Source organism: Pseudophryne corroboree, chromosome 4, assembly GCF_028390025.1.
Source record: "Pseudophryne corroboree isolate aPseCor3 chromosome 4, aPseCor3.hap2, whole genome shotgun sequence".
Taxonomy (NCBI): Eukaryota; Metazoa; Chordata; class Amphibia; order Anura; family Myobatrachidae; genus Pseudophryne; species Pseudophryne corroboree.
Genome location: NC_086447.1, coordinates 51,072,237 through 51,092,503, shown reverse-complemented (window position 1 = coordinate 51,092,503; position 20,267 = coordinate 51,072,237). Strand labels below are relative to the sequence as shown.

The following is a 20,267-nucleotide window of genomic DNA, read 5'->3' as shown; positions in this document are numbered from 1 at the left end:
CTTTGTGAGTGAACTCAGGGGGCTCCTGGACGGGGCTTGTGCAGTTGGTGCAATATCCAAACAGGAATATAATTTTTTATTTAATCCTTATCCTGTTACACCCACGTATTATCATTTGCCCAAAATACACAAATCCCTCACTACACCTCCCGGGCGTCCGATTATTTCTGGTATTGGGTCCCTCACCACCAATTTATCTTCATTTATTGATTCTTTTTTACAGCCACATGTGACTGCACTCAGGTCGTACATCAGAGATTCAATGCATTTTCTGAACTTATTGTCTGCTGTAAGATGGCGTAATGATTATATTTTTATCACTTGTGATATAGAATCACTATATACAAATATTCCACATGTAGGGGGAGTACAGGCTATCAAAAGCTTTTTACTCCAGGATGACGATCTGAGTGAAGCCAGATTGGAGTTTGTTTTGGATGCTATCACTTTCACGCTCACTCATAATTATTTCACCTTTAATACACAATATTATTTACAAATATTGGGTACCGCCATGGGCACCAAGTTCGCCCCAAGCTTTGCCAATCTATATATGGGCCGATTCGAGGAAGATCTCATCTGGTCTGGCTTACATGGGGCGAGCTTGGTGCTATATGGTAGGTACATTGATGATATGTTTTTTATTTGGGAGGGGGATTTAAGTTCGGCTTCTTCTTTTGTGGAAAGCTTAAATACAAATAATTTTGGTTTAAGGCTCACGAGCACGATACACGACACAAAGATTTCCTTTCTGGATATTGCCTTAGAAATTAAGGATGGCATCATAACAACTTCGACCTTTAAGAAAGAGGTCGATAGTAATAAATTCTTAAATTATTCTAGTTGTCATCATCAACCATGGCTAAGAAATATTCCAAAAAGCCAATATATGAGGCACAGACGTAACTGTACAGATATTGCGGATTATGATCAGCAAGCTTATGACCTCACTACTGCACTCCTTGAACAGAGGTACCCTGTGGACATTCTAGATAAAGCAAGAGAACAGGCCAGAAGTACAGATAGAAATATTCTTCTTTCCCCTAAAAAAAGTATTAATTCTAAAGAAAACACTGAACTTAGGTTTATTACTAAATTTAATTCAAGCTCAAGAGAAATTAAACAGCTGCTAAAGAGGAATATGTCCATGTTGAAAGCGGACAAAATATTAGCACCAACGTTGGAAGTAGAACCTCAGATAGTGTTTAAAAAGGCACGGAATCTGCAGAGCTTCTTGACACCAAGTCACTATGTAGGTTCCGGTCCAACAGAAAAATTAGGACAAATGTGGCTCAATTCAGTTCCAGCTAAAAAAGGTTGCTTTAGATGTGGACGGGCAGGTTGTATGACCTGTAAGCATCTGGAGCACAGGAGTACCTATTTTCACTCGACTACCTATAACACTGATTTTGAGATCAAAAGTCATATTGATTGCAATACCACATATGTAGTTTACTTGATAACCTGCATATGTGGTGTGCAATATGTAGGAAGAACCATTCGAAAGCTCAATACAAGATTTTTAGAACACAGACGAAATATAGTGAAAGGAGTGAAAATTCATAGTTTATCTAGGCATGTTCAACAGAGACATATGGGCAAAATAGATGGTTTGAAGCTACAGGGCATTGAACATATACCTATTACAGTCAGAGGTGGAGATAGATTTAATCGCCTCTGCAAGAGAGAGGCTTTTTGGACATTTTCATTGGGTTCATTATTCCCTTTGGGGCTTAATGATAATATAGAAATGAATAATATATAAATTAGGTGGAAAGTAATTGGTTTATTTACATATGGATTCTCCCTCTTCTTATATCTTAAGTATTATAGGAGAAAAATTTTTTCTTCTCTCTCTTTTTTGGCATCTCTTTCTCTTTCTTTTCATGCCCTCCAACTGGCCTTGGATATAGTTTCATTATATTGATGTAGTAAATCATTGGAGTAGAAACATCTTTATAGTGAAATAGGTGCTATGGGGCAGATAAAAAATCCTTTTTTTAGGACAGACAAAATAAGTGGAGAATTTAGTACAAAATATAGATTTTTGAAAAATGTGTGCTATGTTGGATGGAGCGGGATTTGAACCCGGGCCGGCTGGTTGTGGGTCGGGGGCTCTCTCCACCAGGCTAGGCCCCGGGTTGATAATGAAAGGTGAACTGTGGATTCACTTATCCTCTATATTTACCTAATAAGATCAAGTATGCAAATTCTCACGTGTTGTCATTTTTTAATTATCAATTGATGTTTTAAAGAAAGCTATATGTAATTGATTATATATAAAGTATATTAATTGTTAGATATGAATATAAGACAGAATGTTCTTTTTATTTGTTGAATATAATATATTTAACTAGTCATCAAGAAATGATTATGCATATATACCTGGAGTACACCTGTTCCTTATAATGAATGGAAACATGCGATTGGAGGAGACTCTGTTTAAATAAGGGTGCCTTATACAGGTGGTTATCTTCTGAGGAAACCGTTAGAATAACACAACGGAGAAACGCGTTAAGAGTGCCATACTCTTGTGCTTTTAAATCCACTTGGGACTCTGATCTGAACCACACTATCGCAGGAGCTGGTTACTTGTGAAGTTCGGCAGACATCTATCTGTATACCTGCATTCCGGAGGTGAGAAGCATTGCGGTCCCAGCTGGTTTGAAGTCCGGCGGCACGTCTATCTAAACCCTCCCCCTCCCGTTGGACGTATACCTGGGAGAAAACGGGGAGTGCGAACAGTACGTGACCGTGGCTGGGAGCTCTCATCGCGGTCTGTTTCATCTGACCTCCGCGGACGGAGCTACACAGGAGAACTAAGCTGTCAGCGGCGGTATGCTACGGCTCTGAGTAGCTCACAAAGCAACGGGGAAAGTCTGTGCCCGGTCCGCAGAGAGGTGAGAAACAGTGCTTGTGACAAACTATACAAAATAATTCTGCTGAATTCGATGCAATACCTGGCTAAGCGAATTTATGTACATCACAAATAATCAGCATATGAGAAATTTACAGATGAATGGCCATTCAGAGCAAATCTAATCAATACTGAAGCCTGTATCCATTTTAAATACCACAGTTCAATCCTATGAGTGCTTCTCTCAGGTGTGGGACATAATTACAAAATATCTATCTGAGTAAACACAGAAAGGGATTTTGGAACCTGCGTTTGATATTCTGTAGCAGCTGTCATCAAAATCACAATTTATGGACTAAGTGGAATCAATACAGACGGTTGATTAATGATACATATGTTAGTAGTACAAATTATATATATTAAGTGGTTTAATCAGCATTTAGTAATATATGCATGTATTAATATTGCAAACAAGGAAAGAACCTTTTTATGTTTTTAAATTGTAATAAAACCTTATAAAACTTTATGCGCTCTCTCCCTTTATATATATATATTAGTTTTATTTTATCTTTGGTAATATTTCAGAGTACCAAGTGGGAGCAGCTTGTAGTTTTATATAATCTAATGTTTTTTGACTAGTTTATATATTTGAAAAGTACTTCGCGCCCGAATTAATATAGACACACAGGAGCGATAAAAATTCTTTCGCGTCTGTGTGTCTATATATAATTTTAGTAACTGTACAGGGTACAGCTATTGTGAGGAGTACATGGTACAGCTGTGGTGAGGATTACAGGGTACAGCTATTGTGAGGAGTACAGGGTACAGCTGTGGTGAGGAGTACAGGGTACAGCTATTGTGAGGAGTACATGGTACAGCTGTGGTGAGGATTACAGGGTACAGCCATTGTGAGTAGCACAGGGTACAGCTGTGGTGAGGAGTACAGGGTACAGCTATTGTGAGGAGTACAGGGTACAGCTGCTGTCAGGAGTACAGGGTGCTCCCGCTGTCAGGAGCTCAGGGTACAGCCGCTGTCAGGAGCACAGGGTACAGCCGCTGTCAGGAGTACAGGGTACAGCCGCTGTCAGGAGTACAGGGTACAGCTATTATGAGGAGTACAGGGTACAGCTGCTGTCAGGAGCACAGGGTACAGCCGGTGTCAGGAGCACAGGGTACAGCCGCTGTCAGGAGTACAGGGTACAGCCGCTGTCAGGAGTACAGGGTACAGCTATTATGAGGAGATGTATTGTACTCGCAGGACTGCGCTATACCATGAGCCGAGATGACGTTATCCTGGGCAGGATCCTGGGTGAAGGATTCTTTGGAGAAGTGTATGACGGGGTGTATAAAACGCAGGTAAGTGCTCTGAGTCTGGAAGTGGTGGCTACACCATGGACCTGTTCTGAATGTTGGAGGTACAGATGTGGCCTCATACACTTATCCCTTTACCCACGTGTGGTGCAAAACGCACGGCGCAACATAGACGCTCCACGAATAGCACTATTTGCGGGATTTCACTGTACATTAGGTGTATGCGGACACATCTGTGTCTGAATCTGTCACTATATTGAAGGCATTCCTAACCTCAGTCCAGGTTTCAGTGATATCCCTGCTTGAGAACAGGTGACTTAATTAGTACCTCAGTTAATTTGATGTAACCATCTGTGCTGAAGGCTGGATATCCCTAAAACCTGCACTGTAAGTGTGCCCTGAGGAATGAGGTTGGGAATGCCTGCTACAGTATATTGTGTTTATGGGACTTTGGGGCAGATGTATCAAACCTTGGAGATTTATAAAATGAAGAGAGATAAAATACCAGCCAATCATCTTCTACAAGCTGTGTTTGAAACATGACCATTAGGAGCTGATTGGTTGGTACTTTATCTCTCTCCACTTTATCTCTCTACATTCTACAAGCTTTTTTGATGGCTTGTAGAAAAAACCCAATGAGGCTTGGAAAGGGTTTATTATTTTTTTTATTCAAATTGGCAAGCGGGGATTATTTTTCTTGAAGGGGGAGGGAATCAATTAAAAAACAGTCAATCAGGAAGAAGTCCATCATCCGGTGTAGTTGCAGCTCTGCACGGGCCTAGGGGGTCATTCTGAGTTGATCGCTCGCTACAGATTTTCGCAGCGCAGCGATTATAGCAGAACGGGGCTAATCTGCGCATGCGTATGCACCGCAATGCGCAGGCGCGTCGTACAAGTACAAAGAGCTTTGTGGTTTTGCACAGGTTCTAGCGACGCTTCCAGTCGCACTGGCGGACGCAAGGAGATTGACAGGAAGTGGGAGTTTCTGGGTGCCAACTGACCGTTTTCTGGGAGTGTTTGGAAAAATGCAGGCATGGCCGGGCGTTTGCTGGGCGGGTATCTGACGTCAATACCGGGACCTTCGTCGCAGCAATCATCGCACAGACTAAGGGCCTAATTCTGAGTTGATCGCAGCAGCAAATTTGTTAGCAGTTGGGCAAAACCATGGTGGTCATTCCGAGTTGTTCGCTCGTTGCCGATTTTCGCTACGGAGCGATTAAGGCAAAAATGCGTATGTGCATGGTACGCAGTGTGCATGCGCTTAGTAATTTTACTAAGAACTTAGTAGATTTACTCATGGCAGAACGAAGATTTTTCATCGTTGAAGTGATCGTAGTGTGATTGACAGGAAGTGGGTGTGTCTGGGCGGAAACTGGCCGTTTTCTGGGAGTGTGCGGAAAAACGCAGGTGTGTCAGGCAAAAACACGGGAGTGTCTGGAGAAACGGGGGAGTGGCTGGCCGGACGCTGGGCGTGTGTGTGACGTCAAACCAGGAACGAAACGGCCTGAGCTGATCGCTATTTGTGAGTAGGTCTGGAGCTACTCAGAAACTGCTAAGAAATTTCTTTTCGCTATTTTGCGAATCTTTCGTTCACTATTCTGCTAAACTAAGATACACTCCCAGAGGGCGGCGGCCTAGCGTGTGCAATGCTGCTAAAAGCAGCTAACGAGCGAACAACTCGGAATGAGGGCCATGGGCACTGCAGGTGGGGCAGATGTAACATGTGCAGAGAGAGTTAGATTTGGGTGGGATGCGTTCAAACTGAAATCTAAATTGCAGTGTAAAAATAAAGCAGCCAGTATTTACCCTGCACAGAAACAAAATAACCCACCCAAATCTAACTCTCTCTGCACATATTATATCTGCCCCTCCCCCCCTGCAGTGCACATGGGTGGTCATTCCGAGTTGTTCGCTCGGTAAATTTCTTCGCATCGCAGCGATTTTCCGCTTAGTGCGCATGCGCAATGTTCGCACTGCGACTGCGCCAAGTAAATTTGCTATGCAGTTAGGAATTTTACTCACGGCTTTTTCATCGTTCTGGTGATCGTAATGTGATTGACAGGAAGTGGGTGTTTCTGGGCGGAAACAGGCCGCTTTATGGGTGTGTGTGAAAAAACGCTACCGTTTCTGGGAAAAACGCGGGAGTGGCTGGAGAAACGGAGGAGTGTCTGGGCGAACGCTGGGTGTGTTTGTGACGTCAAACCAGGAACGACAAGCACTGAACTGATCGCAGATGCCGAGTAAGTTTGAAGCTACTCAGAAACTGCTAAGAGGTGTGTAATCGCAATTTTGAGAATCTTTCGTTCGCAATTTTAAGATGCTAAGATTCACTCCCAGTAGGCGGCGGCTTAGCGTGTGTAAAGCTGCTAAAAACAGCTTGCAAGCGAACAACTCGGAATGACCCCCATGGTTTTGCCCAACTGCTAACAAATCTGCTGCTGCGATCAACTCAGAATTACCCCCTAAGTAACTACAGGGCTGGTCTTGTTCTGCACAAAATGTGTTTGCTGCCGCTCGGCTGCACAGGCGTTCGCACTCCTGCAAAGCGAAAATACACTCCCCCGTGGGCGGCGACTATGCGTTTGCACGGCTGCTAAAAGTAGCTAGCGAGCGATCAACTCGGAATCAGAGCCCTAGATTCTAGATCCGTGGGTTGGCTGTAACCAGGGCGGTATAAGTGTAACCTGTGACGAGATCTCGGTTATTCTGCAGAAAGGCGAGCGGGTGAACGTCGCCGTGAAGACGTGTAAGAAGGACTGCGCTCTGGATGTCAAGGAAAAGTTCATGAGTGAAGCCTGTGAGTGTTAATAGGCCGCAATTAACCTACTGAGGAATCAATTGTTCATTTTCCTTTTCTAGACAGTCACTGTTCTATGCAAAGACCTATTGATAGGATCCATAAGAGGCGACCGGCAGCTCCGCAGAAGCCGCAGTCACTGTATCTGTAGTGGATCTCGTCTACTTCCCATAAGACGACAAGACAAGGGGCAGCCGTAGCGCGGAAGCCTTGGCGGGGTGTAACTCCTCCTGTCCTTACATTTGTAGATCTGATGAGGAATCTGGACCACCCGCACATTGTGAAGCTGATCGGAATTATAGAGGACGACCCCATCTGGATAGTGATGGAGCTGTACCCATATGGGGAGGTAATGACATAACGTGGGGATCATTCTGCAGTGTGTTGGGTATGGTCGTTATATTGATTATGGCCTGTGTAAGGAATTACTACGTGTGTGGCAGAAGGACAAGCTGACTAGTAACAAAGGGGGTCACTACGATCATTCACACTGACATGTGGGGAGACGCCCAGCACAGGGCTATCCCGCCCCGCATGTCAGTGCCGTTTCCCCCCCGCAGAAGTGCAAAGGCATCGCACAGCGGTAGCAGTAGCTCCCAGCCAGCGCAGCTTTAGCGTGCTGGCCGGGAGCTACTCATCGCTCCCCGGCCCGTAGCAGTTGCGTGTGACGTCACGCAGCCACGGCGGTGCCCGCCCCCCCCCCCCCCCGTTTGGTCCGCCCACGCCTGCGTTGGCCGCCCCCCCACCCATTGACCACCTCTGCCTGTCAATCAGGCAGGGGCGATCGTAGCGGCCCGACAGCCTTCGGCCGTCTGGCATGCGCCGGCGCATGTGCAGTTCTGACCCGATCGCTCCGCTGCGATACACTGCAGCGTGCGATCGGGTCAGAATGACCCCCAAAGGGTATTAGCAGTCACCCAGCGGTTTCCAAGAGGTGTGGACTGAAACGTCGACAGTGTGTAGTCAATATGTTGACACCAGATGGTCGACAAGCAATAGATCAACAGGGTCAAGGGGTGGATAGTTGATTTTGTCGACATGGACTTAGGTCAACAGGGCCAAAAGTTTGACGTGCAAATAGTCGACACAGAAAGGTTGACATGGAGTTTTCTGTTATTTTAACTCTAATCCTAAACCTAATTCTAACCCTCCCCCTGGTGCCTAATCCTAACCCTCCCCTATGTCTGTGGCATGACATCAGTGCAGCGTCACTGCGATGATAGGCCGCGGAGAAGAGCGTGCTGCAGGTAACACACCTGAGTCTCAGGAATAATGTGACTTATATATGTGGTTTATGATTTCCATGGTCCCATCACAGACACTTGTATGGCAGATGCTGCTGCATACTCATACTGTAGTAACACCATGCGTGTGATCTCTCTGCAGCTCGGCAACTACCTGGAGAAGCACAAGAGCACCCTGCAGGTCCTCACCATGATTCTCTACTCACTACAGATCTGCAAGGCGCTCGCCTACCTGGAAGGAATAAGCTGCGTCCACAGGTAACCCATCTCTTCAGTGATCTCTGAGAGATCTCTTACTAATCCACCCTGTCAGCCCAGTACCTCCCCCTAGTGACCTGTGGACATGTCCACTACCACCCCCCCTAGTGGCTCATGGCACATGTCCAGTACCTCCCCCTAGTGGCCCATATCCACTACCACCCCCCCTAGTGGCTCATGGCACATGTCCAGTACCTCCCCCTAGTGGCCCATGGCACATATCCACTACCACCCCTAGTTGCCCATGGCACTGTCCAGTATCTCCCCCTAGTGGCCCGTGGACATGTCCACTACCACCCCCCCTAGTGGCTCATGGCACTGTCCAGTATCTCCCACTAGTGGCCCCTGGCACATGTCCAGTACCTCCCCTAGGCCCATGGCACATGTCCAGTACCTCCCCCTATTGGCTCGTGGCACATGTCCACTACCACCCATAGTTGCCCATGGCACTGTCCAGTACCTCCCCCTATTAATCTCCCCTAGGGGCCCGTGGACATGTCCACTACCACCCCCCCAGTGGCTCATGGCACTGTCCAGTATCCCCCTAGTGGCCTGTGGTACATGTCCAGTACCTCCCCCTAGTGGCTCATGGCACTGTCCAGTATCTCCCCCTAGTGGTCCCTGGCACATGTCTAGTACCTCCCCCTAGTGTACTGTGGCACGTGTCCAGTACTTCAACCAAGTGGCTCGTGGCACATATCCAGTACCTTCCCTTAGTGGCCCATGGCACATATCCAACCAAGTCAATCTGTCTAGTGTAACAGACTTTGGGGGAGATGGTTCAAACCTTGCAAAGAGTGGACAAGTGGAGAAGCTGCCCATTTCAACCAATCAGCTTCTATCTATCATGTTATAGAATGTGCTTGATAAAAGCTACCTAGAATCTATTTGGTTGCTATGGGCAACACCTCCACTTGTCTGCTTCTCCACTCCTTAGAAGGTGTAATACTGTACATGTCCTTTTCTTTAATCTATAAACGTCCAATTACTGGGGTCTATATATAAAGAAGGACGAGGGTCCCGGAACGGTGACTCTGCCCCAACTTTCTGCATTAGGCTAAAAATAAACATAAACCATATAATAAACCCTCTCCCAGCAGAGATGCCTGTGCTTATATCACTGGTACTGTATGACTGCTAGATTCTCCCACCTCTGCTCCCCGGGAGACGCCAGCGCTACTGTATAGGGCTGTAACGCAAATGTCATCGCAGTGACGTGGTTACACCTCATAGGTACAGTAATCTGCCAGTTGTGAGGCATACGAGTGTCTGCACAGACTGACGGCCAGAGTCTGATTTATCTGTAGCCTCCTCTATCAGGAAGGGTAACCTATTATTCTATGGAAATATTCAATAAGTGCTTCAGTCATCCTCTACAGCATGGGTCAGGGGTCAGGGAAATTTTTTACCTTTTACCCCCCTTGATTTGAAAGGAAGGAAATCGTATATTATTGTGCATATATACTGGTTATCACTGTTTATATGGCATTTCATTTTTTTTTTATAATTTTCGTTACTTATTTTTTGGCAATGAATGGGTTAATTAACACTTTCTCCCAAAATACCAGACTGAATGGAAGAAAGATGGATGAGGGGGGTAGGGGGTAGAGGGGGGTGGGGGGATGGCACGACTTTTAGGAGACAGATGGTCACATCCTCACCTCAGTAATGTCAGTGGGAATTTCCCACTGTTCTGTGTGTGGGTTGGCGGCCCGCGGGTGGGAGGACAGGACAACACAGGAAGGGTGGGCAGGAGGAAGCGCGGTGTGACGTCAGCACGTCACATCGCAAGCCGGCCGGTGCTGGACGGGGCTGTGTCTCGGCAGTGTGACCGTCCATTACCCCCAGGAATTTCATGGGGTAAAATACCCCATTTCCACTGCTCTACAGGAAACTGTATTACAGGTCCAGTCACAGTTTTCAGTGGAACGCTGCCCCCAGTGGTCACTTTAATTTAAGAGAAGAGTAAAATGACAATGGGGGTAATACAGACAAAACGCACCGCAATGCGCTGGCGCAACGGACCGCAGCAACAGGGATCTCCAGCCAGCGATGGGTTTGTGTGAAGAATCCATTCAAACGGACGATCACAAGGAGATTGACAGGAAGAAGGCGTTTGTGGGTGGCAACTGACCATTTTCAGGGAGTGGTTGGAAAAACGCAGGCGTGTCCAAGCGTTTGCAGGGCGGGTGTCTGACGTCAATTCCGGTCCCGGACAGGCCGAAGTGATTGCAGCGGATGAGTAAGTCCTGGGCTGCGCAGAGACTGCACAAAATCTGTTTGCCCAGCTCTGCTACACATGCGATCGCACAGTGAAAATACCGTCCCCCTGTAGGCGGCGACTATCTGATCGCAGGGCTGCAAAAATCGCTGCCCAGCGATCAGGTCTGAATTACCCTCAATGATTGCCTGGGTTTTACTAGCACTAAACATCGGGCAAAGCAGGTCACAGACACGGGGATACTGTGGTCTTATATAGAGGTTCCGTGCAGGTGCCCGTTGCATGCATGTAGTGTTGCTCTGTAATATCTGTGTGTATAACTTTTGCAGGTAATGGCTTGCAGCAGGCTATGGGTATTCCATATTGCCAATGTAACGTTCATCCAGTAATCCCGGGTCTTCTATTACAGGGACATCGCCGCCAGGAATATCCTGGTGGCCTCTCACGAGTGCGTAAAATTAGGAGACTTTGGCCTCTCAAGGTACTTAGAAGAGGAGGAATACTACAAAGGTAGGTACTCTCATTGGGTCACCAGACTCTGTTTCAGCAGGATACACGCACACGCACACACGTGCAAACCAATAGAACAAAAGAAGAGCAGCGCTCAGATGAATATGTGTACACTCAATTGTTTTTATTCATTCAATGATACATTTAATATTTTGTTATAAAAACACATAGGTACTTCATTTAAAATATATTTGCAATTGCAAATAATAATATTCCTAAAATATCAAAATTCCACCCACTAGGGTTTAATATATAACACACAGCTCAGTAGATCTGACAACCTGTTCCTTTCGTGCTGCCGGTGTCAAGAAGACTCAGTCCTCTGTAGCACATATGGTGCTGTTTGAGTCTTCAGGGGTGATCACCCTTAAATAAAGATGCTGTGCAGGAGGACTCACCACTTGAGGAGTAGCTTCCCAATAGGGCTGTTGATAGTAAGTGAGCCGGGATCCTCGTATTAGTTGTGATCTTTGACCTTTATGGCATAGAGCGTGACTTGGTTTTGGACTCTCAATGCACCTTCTCTAGGGCTGTTCCGGAGCTGCTTCAGGTTGTTTAGTACCCTGTGGGTAGATTGGGTAAAAAGCACCCACACACAGTTTCCCCCACCCCCATTAATTAACAATGGCATTTGCCGGCTCAGTAAGGTGAATAGTGTATGCCCATGGCATCTGCAGACTGGTGAAAGTGCACGGCCAGTTTGTACAGTAGTTACAGCCAACTGGTTTCATTGATTATATTACGTGAAAATAATATTCTTTTAAATAAATCCAAATCCTGTACAGTTCCCCCCCTCCTCCTTGTTGTCCCACCCCATCCTCCTCCCTGTCCCCTGCACTGTCCCACCCCATCCTCCTCCCTGTCCCCTGCACTGTCCCACCCCATCCTCCTCCCTGTCCCCTGCACTGTCCCACCCCATCCTCCTCCCTGTCTCCTGCACTGTCCCACCCCATCCTCCTCCCTGTCCTCTGCACCCCATCCTCCTCCCTGTCTCCTGCACTGTCCCACCCCATCCTCCTCCCTGTCTCCTGCACTGTCCCACCCCATCCTCCTCCCTGTCCTCTGCACCCCATCCTCCTCCCTGTCTCCTTCACTGTCCCACCCCATCCTCCTCCCTGTCCCCTGCACTGTCCCCCCCATCCTCCTCCCTGTCCCCTGCACTGTCCCACCCCATCCTCCTCCCTGTCCCCTGCACTGTCCCACCCCATCCTCCTCCCTGTCCCCTGCACTGTCCCCCCCATCCTCCTCCCTGTCCCCTGCACTGTCCCACCCCATCCTCCTCCCTGTCTCCTGCACTGTCCCACCCCATCCTCCTCCCTGTCCCCTGCACTGTCCCCCATCCCCCCTTCCTGTCCCCTGCACTGTCCCACCCCATCCCCCTCCTTGTCTGCTGCACTGTCCCACCCCATCCCCCTTGCCCCTCCCTGTCCGCAGCACTGTCCCACCCCATACCTCTTCCCCCTGCCTGTCTGCTGCACTCTCCCACCTCATCCACCTCATGTCCCCTGCACTGTCCCACCCCATCCTCCTCCCTGTCCCCTGCACTGTCCCACCCCATCCTCCTCCCTGTCCCCTGCACTGTCCCACCCCATCCTCCTCCCTGTCCCCTGCACTGTCCCACCCCATCCTCCTCCCTGTCCGCTGCACTGTCCCACCCCCATCCCTCTTCCCCCTCCATGTCCGCTGCACTGTCCCCCCATCCCCCTTCCTGTCCCCTGCACTGTCCCACCCCATCCCCCTCCCTGTCTGCTGCACTGTCCCACCCCATCCCCCACCCTGTCCACTGCACTGTCCCCCATCCCCCCTTCCTGTCCCCTGCACTGTCCCACCCCATCCCCCTCCCTGTCTGCTGCACTGTCCCACCCCATCCCCCTTGCCCCTCCCTGTCCGCAGCACTGTCCCACCCCATACCTCTTCCCCCTGCCTGTCTGCTGCACTCTCCCACCTCATCCCCCTTCCTGTCCCCTGCACTGTCCCACCCCATCCCCCTCCCTGTCTGCTGCACTGTCCCACCCCATCCCCCTTGCCCCTCCCTGTCCGCAGCACTGTCCCACCCCATACCTCTTCCCCCTCCCTGTCTGCTGCACTCTCCCACCTCATCCCCCTTCCCCCACCCGGTTTGCTGCACTCTCCCTTCCCCTTCCCCCTCCCTGTCCCCGGCTCTGTCCCAGCCCATCCCCCTTGCCCCTCCCTGTCCGCAGCACTGTCCCACCCCATCCCCCTTGCCCCTCCCTGTCCGCAGCATTGTCCCACCCATCCCCCTTCCCCCTCCCTGTCTGCTGCACTCTCCCCCCCTTCCCTCTCCCTGTCTGCTGCACTCTCCCACCCCACCTCTTTATCCTCCTTTGCACAAATTGTCCTACTATTTTTATGTAGGAGTGTATTCTCTGGATTATTAATTAGATTTGCATCTTTTATGCTTTTAGTGCTGAAATAGGGGTAGATAGCTGTCAATCTGAGATTATTGGATTATTTTATACATATGAGAATGGTTTTTTTTTTTAACTTTTTTAATACAGTATGTATGCACGTTTTACTCAACTAATGGCTCATTCTCTCTCTCTCTCTCCCTCTTCCTCCTCCGCCCTCTCACTATCCCCCCTTTCTCCCTCTTTCTTCCTCTCCTTCCCACCCACCTCTCTCCCTCTCTCTGCCCTGTCTCTCTCTCGTTCTCTGTGTATTTTCCTTTCTTCTTCTCTCTCCATCTGTCTATATCTTTCTATTCCTCCCCCACCCTCTCCCTCTCCCCCCATTTCTCCCTCTTTCCTTCTTTCTTCCTCTCCTTCCCACCCACCTCTCTCCCTCTCTCTGCCCTGTCTCTCTCTCGTTCTCTGTGTCTTTTCCTCTCTTCTTCTCTCTCCATCTATCTATCTTCCTCCCCCACCCTCTCACTCTTCCCCCTTTCTCCCTCTTTTCTTCTTTCTTCCTCTCCTTTCCACCCACCTCTCTCACCCCCTCTCTGCCCTGTCTCTCTCTCTCTCATTCTCTGTGTCTTTTCCTCTCTTCTTCTCTCTCCATCTGTCTATATCTTCCTCTTCCTCCCCCACGCTCTCACTCTTCCCCCTTTCTCCCTCTTTTCTTCTTTCTTCCTCTCCTTCCCACCCACCTTTCTCTCCCTCTCTCTGCCCTGTCTCTCTCTCTTGTTCTCTGTGTCTTTTCCTCTCTTCTTCTCTCTCCATCTGTCTATCTTACTCTTCCTCCCCAACCTTTTCACTCTTCCCCCTTTCTCCCTCTTTTCGTCGATCATCCTCTCCCTCCCCCACATCTCTCTATCCTTCTGTCTCTCTCTCTCTCCCTCCCTATCTCTCACTTTGTGTCTCTACCTCTCTTCTCTCTCCTTCTGTATCTCTCTCCCTCTTCCTCCCCCACCCTCTCACTCTCCCCCCTTTCTGCCTCTTTTCCTCTTTTATCCTTCTCCCCACCTCTCTCTCTCTCTCCCTCTCTTTTCCGCCTCTCTCGCTTTGTTTCTCTCCCTCTCTTCTTCTCCTCTCTCCCTCTTCCTCTCCCATCTTCTGACTCTCCCCCTTTTCTCCATCGTTTCTTCTTTCATCCTCTCACCTCTCTCTCCCTCTCTCTATCTGTCTCTTTCTATCTCTTCTTCTCTCTCCTTCTGTCTTTCTCCCTCTTCCTCCCCCACCCTCTCACTCTCCCCGCTTTCTCCCTCTTTTCCTCTTTCATCCTTTCTTCCACCTCTCTCTCTCCACAGCCTCTGTAACTCGTCTCCCAATCAAGTGGATGGCACCAGAATCTATCAACTTCCGTCGCTTTACATCGGCCAGCGATGTCTGGATGTTCGGTGAGAGATTTCTGTGCCGGCTGATCCATCTTTTGGCTGTACGGCTGGTGTCTGCTCTGCACATTTCTTTAGTTATAATAAGTGATGGCACTTGTAGAGAAATTATATAACGAGAAATAAGGACTGCAGAAACAGCGAAACCATTGTGTCAAAGCAGAAAGAAAGTATGAGGTATAAAGGAGCAGAGGCGGCAGCAGATTGGGATGTACGGTTACTGCTGCGCTTGGTCTTATCGCGTCTGGTTTCCCTGATGCCACCTTTACCTTATTCTGCAGTTTACCATCAATAAGTTCATAAATCGGCGTCCTATCCCCATCTCCTCTATCAATATAACTGGCAATAAAATAGAAATGTTTATTTACTCCAAGAAATGATAATGAAATTATTAGGTGTGGTATAAAAAGTTGACGTTCAGAATGTTGACACAAACAGAAAGTGACAACAAATGTCATCATTCTCAGTGCCAACATTGGCAAAATGTTGACAGATGGCAAGTCAACCATGCAGTTTGCCATAGACATGTGAACTAGCCCTAACCACAGCCTTACGGTAACACTTACGACAGCCTATCCTAACCCTACACCTAACCCTAGCCATGACCCTAAAATTCTGAAAAGGGGAGTATACTAATTACCCTGGGCCAGATCTGTCCGGTGGGCCCAGTGGGGACGGAAGCAAGCGAGCCATGGACTCTGGAGGTTCACCCAATGTTAGTGAATATTTTGCCACATCCTCATGCTCATGCTTGGCCATATTCCCTCATTAGTACCGGGGCCTACAAAATACCTTGGGAGCCCTGCCGTGGATAAACTTGCCCCAGTATTGATAGGCAATTAGATGGGGGGGAAAAATTAATTAAGTTAAGCCTTTTATTGTTTGCAAATCTCTGTTCTGTCCCACCTTTATTATTATTATAGTTTATTTACATGGTGCCGCAAGGGTTCTGCGGTGCCTGACAAAGTACATAAAACAAACGAGCAAAACAAGAAAACAGACTATAAGAGAAGGACATGAGGGAAGAGGGCCCTGCTCGGGAGAGCTTACATTCTGAAGGGGCGGGGCAGACAGATAGCAGTGACACAGATGGGGTAGAAAGTGAGCGTGGGACAGAAGGTTAGGATGAGAGTTGGCTGGGTTTGGTGAGGAAGTGGGTCTTGAAAACCCGTTTGAAGTTTTGTAGAGAGGTGGAGAGTCTGAGGGGGAGAGGTAGAGAATTCCAGAGATAGGCAGCAGCACTTGCAACATCTTGGAGGTAGAAGTGGGAGGAGCTAATCAGTAGGCAGGAGAGGAGGCATGTGTTTGTGGAGCGAAGAGGGTGAGTGGGAGTGTAAAGGGAGATGACGTCAGAGATGTAAGTGGGAGAGGAGTGGGTGAGGGTTTTGTAAGTGAGTGTGAGACACTTGAATTGTATTCTGAAAGGGAAGGGAAGCCAGTGAAGGGCTAGCAAAAGAAGTAAGGCAGTCGTAGTATGTTTGGTGAGGAAGATGAGCCGGGCAGCAGCATTGAGGATAGATTGGAGTGGAGAGAGGCAGTAGTCAGGGATGCCAGATAGGAGGAGGTTACAGTAGTCCAATCTGGAGATGACCAGAGAGTGGAGAAGGATCTTCGTAGTGTTCGTGGTGAGGAAGGGTCTGATCCTGGAAATATTTTTGAGATGGAAACAGTGGTGTGAAGGAGAGGGAGGAGTCAAGGATTACTCAAGGACAGATCACTTGGGGGCTAGAGGAGATAGTAGTGCCATCTATAGATAGTGAGAGTGTGGGAGGTGAGGTTATGCGGGAGGGAGGGAAGATGATCAGCTCAGTCTTAGACATGTTAAGATTAAACAAGCAGAAGTCAATAGAGTGGCGGGATGTAATGAAATCCGAGTTTGGCGGCCGCGCGGAATACCGGGCGAACTTGGACGTTTTTTTTCAAGGGGCAGTCATGTAGAAGGATAAACCCTACCATGTACATGATTGCCTCTTTTAAAAAACACCCAAGTTCGACCGACATCCCGCACGGCCTCCGAACTCGGATTTCATTACATCCCGCCAATTATCTCAGCGGTGATTATTACGGCGAATAAAAGAAATACAAAAACGTTTGGTAATTCATATTGCAAAAAAAACAAAAAAAAGGGGTGAAAGACAACAGACAAAGGAATAATGACATAAACAGTTCATTAAGTTAAATTGATATTTTAAAAAAATCGCAAAAAAAAGGCAAATCCGGCACATAATGAATGTACTTTATTGTAAAGAAGCATGTTTAAAATATGGACGTTGCATGGTCTACTGCGCGGTAGAATGACGGCTGGGAATGAGATCTGCATAAGGAAGGAGCACGAACCATTACCTACCACCCCAGTGTGTGCAGTGGGCTCAGGTGAATTATACGGGAGATGGCCAGCCAGTACATGTATTTTTCTTGGCAAGAACTTGATAGTTTTAAAGACTTTTTTATTTTTTAATTCTGTTAAATGTATTTTTTTTTAGGGGTCTGTATGTGGGAAATACTCTCATTTGGCAAACAGCCGTTCTTCTGGCTGGAAAACAAAGACGTGATCAGCGTCATTGAGAAAGGAGATCGTCTTCCGAAGCCGGAGACCTGCCCGCCGACTCTCTACACACTAATGACCAGATGCTGGACCTATGACCCCTCGGAGAGACCCAAATTTACCGAGCTTGTCTGCAGCTTGAGGTAAAGTAACCACAGGACGGTAGTGCACCACCGGGGCCCTCACAGCGCTATACCGTATATAGTATATACTCAGAAGGGAAAGTTCTACAAGTTTTTGCACTGAAGGAGCCGCACGTGGAACTGCTAGCTTTTTTTAAACCCCCCCCCCAGAGGTGAACAAGGGGCCCAAACCAGTATCTTACCTAGGGCCCCACAGGTTCCTAATCAGGCTCTGATGGCATAGAAGGGTCTTCACTTCTCCCCTGTTCTATAAAGGATAATAAACATTACATGCAACCAGGGCCGGTGCTAGGGTGTTCGGCGCCCTCCTGCAAACAATACATTTGCGCCCTCCCATGCGTAATAAAGGGGCGGTGCGCGCCAATGGGGTGTGGTCTCGCATCTTATTCACATTATACCACACGTAGTGCCCCTGATTCATATTACACCAAATAGTAGTGTACCTAATTCACATTATGATACACAGTAGTGCTCCTTATACACAATACCCACATTAGTGTCTCTAATATACACATAAAACCCGCAGTAGTAGTGCCACATAGAATGCCCACAGTAGTCGTGCCACACAGAAAGGTTAGGCTGCGGGGGGAGGGGGGGTTAGGGTTAGGCTGCAGGGGGGGAGGGTTAGGGTTAGGCTGCGGGGGGGGGGAGGGGTTAGGCTATGGGGAGGGGGGTTAGGGTTAGGCTGCAGGGGGGGAGGAGGGTTAGACTGCTGGGGGGAGGGTTAGGCTGCGGGGGGGAGGGGTTAGGCTGCGAGGGGGGAGGGGTTAGGCTATGGGGAGGGGGGTTAGGGTTAGGCTGCAGGGGGGGAGGGTTAGGCTGCTGGGGGGAGGATTAGACAGCTGGGGGGAGGGGTTAGGCTATGGGGAGGGGGTTAGGGTTAGGCTGTGGGGCGGAGGGTTAGGGTTAGGCTGCGGAGGGAAGGATAGGGTTAGGCTGCTGGGGGGAGGGTTAGGGTTAGGCTGTGGGGGGGAGGGGTTAGGCTATGGGGAGGGGGGGAGGGTTAGGCTGCGGGGGGGGAGGGTTAGGGTTAGGCTGCGGGGGGCGTTTAGGATTAGGCACCACTGGGAGCGGTTAGGGTTAGGCTGCAGGGGGGGTTAGGATTAGGCTGCGGGGAGGGTGTGTTAGGGGGTTACAGATGAAGGTTAGCTTGGGGTTTAGGGCCCTGTCAGGATTTAACCTCCAGGATGCCGTTGTTGGTATTCTGACAGCCGGCATCCCAGGCTCCGGGATATCGTATGTATTCCTACCAGATGGCAGGAGTAGACATGTAATAACTGTGTGTACCCAGATGACACAGAAGACAATGGGAAAACACACAATAGGGGAGAGAGGTGTGAATCCAGGATACAGGTGGCAAAAATAGCTGAAAGTACAGCGTGAAAGTAAAGTCCCGGCACTTACCATGTGATGTCATGTGACTCCTCTTGTGAGTGTAGGGGGGTCTTTAGATATTGTTGTTAAATGGTCATCCGGCCATAAGCTTATCAATTATACATGGAAAACCATAAGAACCGCACTGCTGCGCTTCCATCTGCACTCCCTGCCCTTTACCAGTGCCCGGAGCCGCAGCTGAACTGTGTGACGCGTGGCTAGGGTTTAGGAGGGCTTCCTGAACTCAGCTGACTATATACTGCAGCAGCGGCGGGTGCTCAAATGCTCACTGCAGTCACCAGCGGGAGCGATCCCCGCTCCACACACAGGTGATGGCCGGCCAGTTTCCCCGTATGTGGCCAGTTACAGCGCAGTAGGAGCGGGCGCACTGCCACTATGTAGCAGTGCGGTGAGATAGCCATCAGTAGTGCTCTATGAGCCTCAGCTCCTGGTTTAGCTCCCGCTGGTAACCACTGACTTATACTGTAACTGCAGCAAGCGTCCGCTGCCACTGCTGCAGTATAATCAGATGTTGCAGTGCGTCACGGAGATCTTCAGTACTGGTACAGTCAGCGGCTATTTCAAATGTGGCGCCACCCGCCTGATTGGCTGATGGTCCGCAATTGGTTTATCTCCATGGCTGCGCGGCGCCCTCCTCTCACTGTTGCGCCTAAAGGGCCCTACTCACTGGCCGACCCGCCGCCGAGCTGCCCGACGGCGGATACGGCCGACGAGCGAACCGGCGGCGGGGGGGCAGTGACGGGGGGAGTGAAGTTTCTTCACTCCCCCCGTCACGCGGCTCCATAGAACTGCAGGCAAATATGGACGAGATCGTCCATATTGGCCTGCATGCACAGCCGACGGGGGACCAGCGATGAACGAGCGCGGGACCGCACATCGTTCATCGCTGGAGCCTCCACACTGAATGATATGAACGAGTTCTCGTTCATTTATGAACGAGATCGTTCATATCTTTCAAAAAATCGGCCAGTGTGTAGGGCCTATAACTCAGCTACGTACCCGGCATATAGGTCTGGCCGGCTCTGGGGAGGAGAAGGAGGAGGGAGCCGGAGATGCGCTTCACGCTGCCAGCGTCTGCCACAGTGTGACTGTGACAGACGCAGCGGCAGCCAGCAGCGGCAAAGCGGCGAGAGTGCCTCTTCATCCCTGCGCCCCCCTGTTTTGCAGGAGCCGCTGAGCGGCTAGTGCCGGCTCTG

The 20,267-nt window shown here is 49.0% G+C and overlaps 1 protein-coding gene across 3 annotated transcripts in view; it reads left to right on the top strand.

Moving 5' to 3' along the window:
• The window catches only part of PTK2B (protein tyrosine kinase 2 beta), a 252,387-nt gene that overhangs the window by 202,074 nt on the left and 30,046 nt on the right, over positions 1-20,267 (top strand). For all 3 annotated transcript variants that reach the window (XM_063915028.1, XM_063915029.1, XM_063915027.1), the window contains 7 exons: positions 4,116-4,213; positions 6,881-6,965; positions 7,214-7,314; positions 8,352-8,467; positions 11,098-11,198; positions 14,905-14,994; positions 17,472-17,676. In XM_063915028.1, coding sequence (XP_063771098.1) covers positions 4,116-4,213; positions 6,881-6,965; positions 7,214-7,314; positions 8,352-8,467; positions 11,098-11,198; positions 14,905-14,994; positions 17,472-17,676 — 796 coding nt within the window. The remainder of the gene's footprint in view (positions 1-4,115; positions 4,214-6,880; positions 6,966-7,213; positions 7,315-8,351; positions 8,468-11,097; positions 11,199-14,904; positions 14,995-17,471; positions 17,677-20,267) is intronic.